Here is a 9,228-nt window from a genome sequence, read left to right as displayed (position 1 = left end):
GCCCTGCTGCCTGGGGTTAGGACCCCAAGCCCTGGGAGGGGCCCTCTACAAGAACGGAGGATGGGGGAGCCCCGTGCCTCCAAAGCTTGGGAGCTGCTGGAAGATGCTGCTGAAGGGTGGGGGGTTGGGGGGCGGTGCTGAGGCTCCGGAGCCACTGGGCCAGGGAGCGACGGGCAAAGAGGAGGGGCCTCGCTCGCCACTTCCCCCCTCTTTCTCCGCAGCCACTCAGGATGAGGGTCCGGCCCTGCCTGCCCGCGCTGGGCGCCCCCTGCCTGGCCCCGGTCTAACTGCCCCCGCCCCCAGGCCTCGCCCGGCTCCCAGGCCCCCAGCCGGCTTCTCCAGCCCCAGGATGCGCTGAGCCACCGGGGGGCTGAGGCCGCGCCAACTACATGCATGTCCCCCGGGGGCAAGTTCGACTTTGACGACGGGGGCTGCTACGTGGGGGGCTGGGAGGCGGGGCGGGCACATGGCTACGGCGTGTGCACGGGGCCCGGCGCCCAGGGCGAGTACAGCGGCTGCTGGGCGCAGGGCTTCGAGTCACTGGGCGTCTTCACGGGGCCCGGCGGACACAGCTACCAGGGCCACTGGCAGCAGGGCAAGCGCGAAGGGCTGGGCGTGGAGCGCAAGAGCCGCTGGACGTACCGCGGCGAGTGGCTGGGCGGGCTGAAGGGGCGCAGCGGTGTGTGGGAGAGCGTGTCCGGCCTGCGCTACGCCGGGCTCTGGAAGGACGGCTTCCAGGACGGCTACGGCACCGAGACCTACTCCGACGGAGGTGCGGGGCCCTGCCCACTACTGTCTGTCTGCTCGTCCGCGTGCGCCTCCCCGCTGGCCTGCCCCGCGTATGCCTTCCCCAGCCATACAACCCCCGGTGCCCCGCTGTTATCCTACACGCCTTCCCTATCAATATGCGCCCCTGCGCCCATCTTTCTGCCCTCTCCTCCCATCATCACACACGCCTTCCTTATTTGTCTGTCCCCTGCCTGATTTTCCCTCTCCCCAATCTGCCTGCCCTCACCCCTTCCCTGTCTGCCTGAGCCTCACACCCCGCATCTACCTAACCCTCACACACACCCTGTCTGCCTGTCCCACACACCTCCCCTCTCCACCTGCCTGTCCCTAACACCTCTGCTCTGCCTGTCCCCTCACATTTCCTCAGTCAGCCCCTGACAGTTCTCTTTGCTTGTCATATGCCATCTATACACCCCCGTCAACCTGTCCTCACACCCTCTGGACTGTCTGTCCTTCACACACCCAAGCCTGTCTGTCCCTCCCCCTTTCCCCTGTCTACCTGCACGGCCCTAATCCACGGATCTCCCACTCCCTGCCTGTCTTCCCTCTGCTCTTCCACACCTTCCGACCCCACCTGGCCTGTCCCCGGCTCCTAGTGCCCTTCCCCGACCTCCACGCCAGTTGCCCCCACCTCTCCCACCCGACTCTTAGGCTTCCAGGGGCGCATGGGGCTGGGGGTGGCAAGGAGCGGCGGGTCCTGACTCTTTCTCTCCCTCCTACCCCGCCCCGCGCAGGCACCTACCAGGGCCAGTGGCAGGCTGGGAAGCGCCACGGCTACGGGGTGCGCCAGAGTGTGCCCTACCATCAGGCGGCGCTGCTGCGCTCGCCCCGCCGCACCTCCCTGGACTCGGGCCACAGCGATCCCCCGACGCCGCCCCCGCCCCTGCCCCTGACCGGCGACGAAGGAGGCAGCCCGGCCTCCGGCTCCCGGGGAGGCTTCGTGCTGGCCGGGCCTGGGGATGCTGACAGCGCGGCCTGCCGAAAGCGCACCCCCGCGGCCGGCGGGTTCTTCCGCCGCTCGCTGCTGCTCAGCGGGCTTCGGGCGGGCGGGCGCCGAAGCTCCTTGGGCAGCAAGAGGGGCTCCCTGCGCAGCGAGGTGAGCAGCGAAGTGGGCAGCACGGGACCCCCAGGCTCCGAGGCCAGTGGGCCCCCGGCCCCGGCGCCGCCCGCCCTCATCGAGGGCTCGGCCACTGAGGTGTATGCGGGCGAATGGCGCGCCGACCGGCGCAGCGGCTACGGCGTGAGCCAGCGCTCCAACGGGCTGCGCTACGAGGGCGAGTGGCTGGGCAACCGGCGGCACGGCTACGGGCGCACCACCCGCCCCGACGGCTCCCGCGAGGAGGGCAAGTACAAGCGCAACCGGCTGGTGCACGGGGGGCGCGTGCGCAGCCTTCTTCCTCTGGCCCTTCGGAGGGGCAAAGTCAAGGAGAAGGTGGACAGGGCCGTCGAGGGCGCCCGTCGAGCCGTGAGCGCTGCCCGCCAGCGCCAGGAGATCGCCGCTGCCAGGTGGGCGCCCGGTGCAGAGGCCGTAGCGGGGTTAAGGGGAGAAGGTACCCTGGGGATAAGGAAGGGGGCGGTGCCTAAAGGAGGACCAAGACACAAGGCCTAGGGCCCGGTGGGGAAGAGCAGGCCTAGGGCCAGGCATTTGTAGCCCTGGGTATTTGAGGTGTTTATATCTGAGGCTGCAGGTGGACGTGGGTGTAACTGTGGGTGGCTGGGTATTTGAGGAAAGCCCTGTTAGACTGTAAGCGTGTCTCAGTGTCTTTTGTGGGGATGTGTGTCGTTGTGTGTGGGAGTAGCAATGAGCGCTGCCTTGTGCCGGCCCAGGAAACCTCTTGGAACTCAGACATGTTGCTAGTCTTCCTCTTCTTGTAGCTGATCCGGCCTCCAGGACTCTGCTGCTGGGAGCAGCAGCCCCCAGCAGAGAGACAGGGAGCGTACATCCGTAACCACATCCAAGCCAGCCCACAGTCTGCTATCATTTCAGCCTTAGGCCTCGGGAAGGTCTAGTTTGTACAGCTGATCTATCCACCTGAAAAGATAGTCCCTCTCAGCTTTATCTCTTCTGCCTCCCTTAACCCAACGGATAAAGGTTGAAGGGGAGGAGACTTGCCTATAAATGAAATTTTCTTTCTGCAAATCAGATTACATTTCATGCATCAGGAACCTCATTATCTAAAGCAGTGCAGTCCAGTAGGAATATAATGTAAGCCTAGTACATAATTTTGAATCTTCTAGTAGCTGTATGAAAAAATTACGAAGAAACAAATGAAATTAATTTAAATAATATATTTTTATTTAACCCAATATATCCAAAATATTATCATTTCAACCTAAAATCAATATGAAATAAGGAGAGATTTTACATACCCCCCCATTTTTCTTAAGTCTTTGAAATCTAATATGTGTTTTGCACTTAGAGTACATCATTCAATTTAGACTCGCCACATTTTAAGTGCTTAATAGCTGCATATGGCTTGTGACTAAAGAAAACCAAAAATCTATTTGTAAGGAGTTCATAAGCCCCTGATTTATACAATTTACACATAGGAATTTTTAGATATTGGTTTTTCTTTAAAAGGGAGGGCACAGTTGAAGGATCTTGTTTGAATTTGAGAGTGTTTCAGAGGATGAAAAGTCAAGATATGTCCAAATATGCTTCAGTGAGTTTGTAAAATGGATGACAAGGGGTGTGTGTGTGTGTGTGTGTGTGAGTGAGTAAACAGGTCATATCCAGAGTAGATGCCTGAACCAGAGAATGCCTATCTGTAGATATATCCGAGTGTCTGGATGGTTAGAGTCCAGGGCCTTGAGCCAGGGAAGGGGGAGGGCAGAGCACCAGGGAGCACTTCGGGCTGGATGGGGAGTGGGCATGTGCAGGAAAAACCGATCTCAGTAGCCAGAAAGATCAGGCAGTGGGAGGAGGCTGGTTGGTCTCCCCAGCAACAGGCCTGGCAAACCTGATTGGCTGCTGGTTGCCATGGAAACAGCAGGGCCCCAGCAGTAGGTGCCTCTGCCAGGTAGCCTGAGCCTGGCCTGATGCCTGAGCACTGACTGGGTCTACTGGCTAGGATTTGATCAACCATACCCTCCAAAGTCAAAAATACAGGACCTTGTCAATGCTGCAGTTTCTTGGCTGCCAACAGAACTCAATGCAACCCAAAACTGTGATCCTCATCCCCTGCCTTAAACTCTGAGACCAGCTCAGTTTCAGGACAGGGCTAGGCATATAGATCCTGAAAGCCCTAAGACAGAAGAGCAGGGTTATCTGAGATCCCTCTAAGCAGGTTCTAAAGGTCTTGACCCACCAGGTTTGAGGAGAGGAGGCTGACCATATCTCCCAAGGTATATAGAGAGGAAGTAGACCTAAGATGACAGGGGACACCATGACCCTTCTCCCTACCCCCATACCCAGATTGCTTTCTTAGACCAGATACAACAGGCCCAGGGCCAGAGGGAGTCATGGGTCTTGATGCATTCAAGCCCCTGGCAAGTATATCTGATTACCTCTACCTCTGATCCTTTACGCCCCACCTTCAGTCAAGATTACAGAACTAATTTAGTTAATTACAAGGCATCGGGGTGGGATAGGGAGGGTTGGAGGGAGACGCAAGAGGGAGGAGATATGGGGATATGTATATGTATAGCTGATTCACTTTGTGATACAGCAGAAACTAACGCACCATTGTAAAGCAATTATACTCCAATAAAGATGTTAAATAATAATAGTAATTACAAGGCATCTATGATTAACAGCAGAAGGTAAAAGGGAAGGGAAAATTGAGGAAACATCTGACACCAGATGGAGAATTGAGAAAAAACAGAGGGGAAAGGATTGATAATGCTTCAAGGTTACCTGTAACTAAGGAGCAGAGCAGGGTTGAAGGGGGTTGTGGAAGGGAGATTAAGAGCTCACCTCTTAGAAGGTGTAATCCCAATGGTGAGAAAGCATGCATGTTAGCAGGGAGAGGGAATAGATAGTAGCAGAAAGGGGAGACCCACCGTTACTCCAGTTCCAGAGCTCAGAAATGAGGAAATGGGGCGGGGGGCAGTGGCAGTGATCGGGGGCAGGGAGAACGATGTGATAACAGAAGTGGCTGAAGAAAACAAGATGTAAAATTCTCATAACAAGAGGTAGCAACACAGCAAAGAGGCATAGCTTGTGAGCACCAAGCAGGTGCAGCCGTAGAGAGATGTGCTAAGAGAGTGAGGCCTCATTTGTCACTGGGAGGGAGCAGGACAGGGATGGAATAACAGAGTTGAGGGCAGTGGGGAGGGCCTGGCCCTGCAGCTGGAGGAAGGGAAGTGTTACTACTGGATGGAATGGTGGAGGGAGTGAGAGAGGAGCAGGAAGGTGTGATGACAGCAAGCTCGGCCCAGATCTAGGGGAGGAAACCGAAGGCCGGCTGCCCTGCCCGGGAAGTGGAGCAGCTCGCAGAGTGTGAGCAAGGGTGAGGAGTCCAGAGGTGAGCTCAGATCTGGGGGCTGTGATGCAGTGGGGACCTGGGCCAAGGGACTGGAGTAGGTCTGTTAAGACAAGTGTCCCTGGAACCCAACAGGGCAGCAGACGCCCTTCTAAAGGCAGTGGCAGCCAGCAGTGTCGCCGAGAAGGCTGTGGAGGCAGCTCGAATGGCCAAACTGATAGCCCAGGACCTGCAGCCCATGTTGGAGGCCCCAGGTGAGGCGTGGGCAGCCTGGGGCGGGGCCGGGGGAGGGGGTGGCTTCCTGGGGAGCTGGGGGGCCTGGGCATGGAGAAAGGGGAAGGGAATCCCTGCAGGGGACAGGGGCGGGAAAGGCCAGGGTATGAGGACCTAAGGGGACAGGGGGTGGGGACCAGGCCCAGTTGTTTGAGGAGCGAAGTAGGAATTTATGAAATAGGGTCATAGGACTAGGGGGTTGGGGTCTGGCAATGAGAGGCTGTAAACCTGGGGGTACCAGAGTCCTGGGAGGCGCCCAGGCAGGGGGATAAAGCTGTAGCTTCTGCAGCCCAAGGCCAGTTCGTCCCCTCTGATTCTTAGCTATCCCTGCCCCAGGCCGCAGACCCAGGCAGGACTCAGAAGGTTCTGACACAGAGCCCTTGGATGAGGACAGCCCTGGGGTGTACGAGAATGGACTGACCCCCTCAGAGGGCTCCCCTGAACTGCCCAGCAGCCCTGCCTCCTCCCGCCAACCCTGGCGACCCCCTGCCTGCCGGAGCCCACTGCCTTCTGGAGGGGACCGAGGTCCCTTCTCCAGCCCCAAAGCTTGGCCTGAGGAGTGGGGGGGCCCCGGTGAGCAGGCAGAAGAACTAGCTGGCTATGAGGCAGAGGATGAGGCTGGGCTGCAGGGACCAGAGCCCAGAGATGGCTCCCCACTCCTCGGAGGCTGCAGCGACAGTTCCGGAAGTCTTCGAGAGGAGGAAGGGGAGGATGAAGAGCCCTTGCTCCAGATGAGGACCCCAGGGCGCTTGGAGCCGGAGCCCACAGCCTTGCCAGTCCTGAGGGGCCTGTCCTCGAGGGGTCCTGAAGCCGGGTGCCTGATGGAAGAGGCTGAGGAGGCTGCTGCGTCCGAGAGGCCCGCCCAGCCGGTGAGAGACCCTCCCCTCCCCGACTCTGCCCTGTGCCCTCTGAGTCTCCCATCCTTCCTGGTCCCTCTTATCAAAGCCTGGCCTCTCATCCTTTCCAGACTTCTCTCTGATCCCCTGAGGGGCTTTGATTTGCACTTAGCTTCCTTTTTGCCTGCCCAGTCTTGGACTATATCCCACCTCAAAAAAATAGAGAATTTGCAAGCTGGAAGGAACCTTAGAGACCTTCACGTCCAACTCCCTCATTTGACACACGGGAGGACTGAGGCACTTACAGTAACTCACCAAGGTTACGAATAATTAACAGTACAGCCAGAACATCTTTGCCTGCTCTCCTTTCATATCATTTCCGGCTCCTGGTTTCCTACTCCACCTCCACCCCCACCTCCACACTTTCTCTCTTTGGTGCCCAGAAATAAAAAAGGAAAAGCTTGTTCCCTCCCTACCCTGACTCTCCCTCCCTCTCCTGGGAAGAAGAGAAATAGGGAAGAAGGCAGAAAACTGGGAGGGGTGGAGTTTCCCCAGTACCCTCCACTCTGATTGGACTCCAGGCCTTCTCCTGTTTCCTAGCAACCACATCCTCACCCCTTCATCCCCTCTCTGCTTCGCTGCAGTAAAAGCTGCTGCTGCCAATGTCTGATACTAAGGCCAGGCACCTTCTGCCTGGGCCACGTGCTGCAGGGAGGGGAGTGGAAGGAGAAGGGAGGATGGGCTGACTTGAGGGAGCCAGAGGGAGGGTGGGGCCCTGCCTGGGAGCAGAGGAATGTTTTCCAATCCAAAGCAAAGGTTGGAGATTTCCCTGCTCTGGCCCCTGAGGAGAGGTGCCTGGGACCCTTCTGCTTTGCCACCTCAGCCAGGGCAGGAAGGTGAGACCCGTCGCTGGACCCGGTCCTCAGGCACTGAGACTGCATTTTCCTCCATCTCTCTAGGGAGCTGCCAACCCGTTGGTGGTGGGAGCCGTGGCCCTCCTGGACCTCAGCCTGGCATTCCTGTTCTCCCAGCTCCTCACCTGAGGCTCCTGCCTGGCCTAGTTCTGGCTTTGGTTTGCTGCCTCTTCACTCCTCTGACCTGCCTTTTTCTCTTCTCTTCCTCCTGGTTGTTTTTTCTCTTTTCTTTCTCTTCTCCCTTCCCTTTCTTTTCTGTCCCCCTCTGGTTTTCTCTCTTGTTTTTCTTTCTCTCTCTCCTTTCAGATTCTCTCATTCCTTCTGGCTCTGTCTCCGTCTTCCTCACTCCCTTCCCCACCCACCCCTTCTCTCTCCCTTCTCTCCTCTCTCTAGATTGTTTACATATGAAGGGCTTTTCTCGCTCAGAGTCGCTCTCTTCTCTGAGACACACAATTCTAAGTCAGACCATTGCCCCACACCCTCCCTGCCTTTTCTTTAGACCTGAACTTGGATGAGGGTTGGGGTTTGGTGTCCTGAGGAGTCTCCCAGAAGCTGAGCAGAAAGGAAGGAGAAAATGGTGAAGGGGTATACTCTATACGGGAGAAGACTGTATCCTGGGCGAGGCACTGGCCGTGCTGCTGTGACTCCCTGACCCAAGGGGCCTGGCGTCCCTCTGAGGCCTAGTGATAAAGCTGGAGGGGGTGCAGCCTCCATCTCTGACGTTGGAGGATCCTACCTCACCTCCAAGCACTGAGCTAGCTTCTTGCCGAGCTCCATCCTTCCCTGAAGGAGATGAGGGGAATGAAAAGTAGAATGGCTCCCCAGCATCTTCTCCCTCTTTCTTTCCTCAACAGCCAGCCCCTCATCCAACCCCCTAGGGTGGCATGCCATGTCAAGAGCAACGTGTAAAGGAAAGAAAATGTCCAATGCAGCCAAGCCCACCCTCTCCCACCTTTCTCTCTCCCCCTAAAAGTTTGTTTGGTTGGTCTGGACTCACGTGTGGCCTTTGATTAAATTTCTAAGGGACCTGAAGGAGGCATTTGTACTGCAGAGGGTTAGAGGCACCTGAGCAAGGACCCCACTCCCCAACTCTGGCAGTAGTGGCTGGGAAGGCATTTCTGGAGAACAAACCAGACAAGCTGATAAGAATTCACAGGGCAGCTGAAGCTGTTTAGTAGTCCCTAAGTGGGTTATATCCCTTCCCCCATCATATCAGAATCTTGTGAAATGGGAAACCAACAGAAGGAGGGGATCAAAGGAAGCCAGTCTCTCACACACTTTCCAGGCACAGCAGAGGTGAGAGTCAAACCCGGGCGAGAGGTGGATGGAGAGCCCTGTTTGAGGTTGTGGCTGATCCCTGGTACTAGCTTTTCCCCTGGGGGCAGGAAGCCCTAGGAAGAGGGTACTGTAGGGTCCCCAGAGGATCTTTCCTCCCTCCCCTGCATGAGGCAGAGGCAAGCTGCCTGCCAACCCCCTCCCTCAAGGAATGGCCTTGCCTGGGAATGCCCACCACACACAAACTCTTCTTTTTTTCTAGTCAAACTCTGTTTACTCCTTGGCCTGCCTCCCTCTTCCTCCCCTCTCAACCTTTACTTCTAAGTTGTATTTCATGGAATTTGGGATTGAAGTTAAACTACAACAGTGCCACCAACACCAAGTCTTGCAGGAAAAAAAATATACAAAGAAATTTAACAAAAAAAAATATATTAATAAAAAATTTCAAAAAAAGGGGGGGGAAATTGTCCTCTCCTTTGGGTGTGATGGCTTCAAACCAAGCTCTCAGAGGCTCTCCGGGTAAAGGAGCCCTCTTGGGGACCCCCAGGCCTGTTATTACACTCTCGCCGGCCCTAAATACTTAAGTGTTCTTTCCCCTCAACTCCAAACCAGGAAGGCCTGAGCTAGAGGATTCAAGACTGCTCTGCTGGTCGGCTCAGGAGGGGCGGGGTCCCGTGATGGGGGCGGGGAGAGGGAAGGACCAGACCAAGTCCCCAG

The 9,228-nt window shown here is 56.8% G+C and overlaps 1 protein-coding gene across 2 annotated transcripts; it reads left to right on the top strand.

Annotated features, from left to right (window-relative positions):
• The first annotated feature begins 393 nt into the window (after nt 1-393).
• Nucleotides 394-8,135, top strand: JPH4 (junctophilin 4). Of its 2 annotated transcripts, XM_024753242.1 has the most exons (5): nt 394-772; nt 1,524-2,295; nt 5,349-5,467; nt 5,823-6,355; nt 7,282-8,135. In XM_024753242.1, the coding sequence occupies exons 1-5, from the start codon at nt 394-396 to the stop codon at nt 7,363-7,365; spliced, it is 1,887 nt and encodes a 628-aa protein (XP_024609010.1). In that variant the 3' UTR covers nt 7,366-8,135. The 2 variants fall into 2 exon arrangements, with proteins under 2 accessions (XP_024609010.1, XP_024609009.1); XM_024753241.1 differs by lacking the exon at nt 7,282-8,135 and having other exon boundaries at nt 5,823-6,652.
• Nucleotides 8,136-9,228: the final 1,093 nt, after the last annotated feature.

Source organism: Neophocaena asiaeorientalis, unplaced genomic scaffold (genome assembly GCF_003031525.2).
Source record: "Neophocaena asiaeorientalis asiaeorientalis breed wild unplaced genomic scaffold, Neophocaena_asiaeorientalis_V1.1 scaffold1186, whole genome shotgun sequence".
In the NCBI taxonomy this organism is placed as follows: domain Eukaryota; kingdom Metazoa; phylum Chordata; class Mammalia; order Artiodactyla; family Phocoenidae; genus Neophocaena; species Neophocaena asiaeorientalis.
The sequence above is the reverse complement of the archived record's forward strand: the minus strand, read 5'-3'. Positions and strand labels throughout refer to the sequence as shown.

What these genes read in the sequence shown, in the direction of transcription:
- JPH4 (XM_024753241.1), top strand. Translation starts at nt 394, where the DNA reads ATGTCCCCCGGGGGCAAGTTCGACTTTGACGACGGGGGCTGCTACGTG. An exon ending in CAGGAGATCGCCGCTGCCAG is followed by an intron (nt 2,296 to 5,348) that starts GTGGGCGCCCGG and finishes GGAACCCAACAG; the next exon opens with GGCAGCAGACGCCCTTCTAA. An exon ending in GCCCATGTTGGAGGCCCCAG is followed by an intron (nt 5,468 to 5,822) that starts GTGAGGCGTGGG and finishes TCCCTGCCCCAG; the next exon opens with GCCGCAGACCCAGGCAGGAC.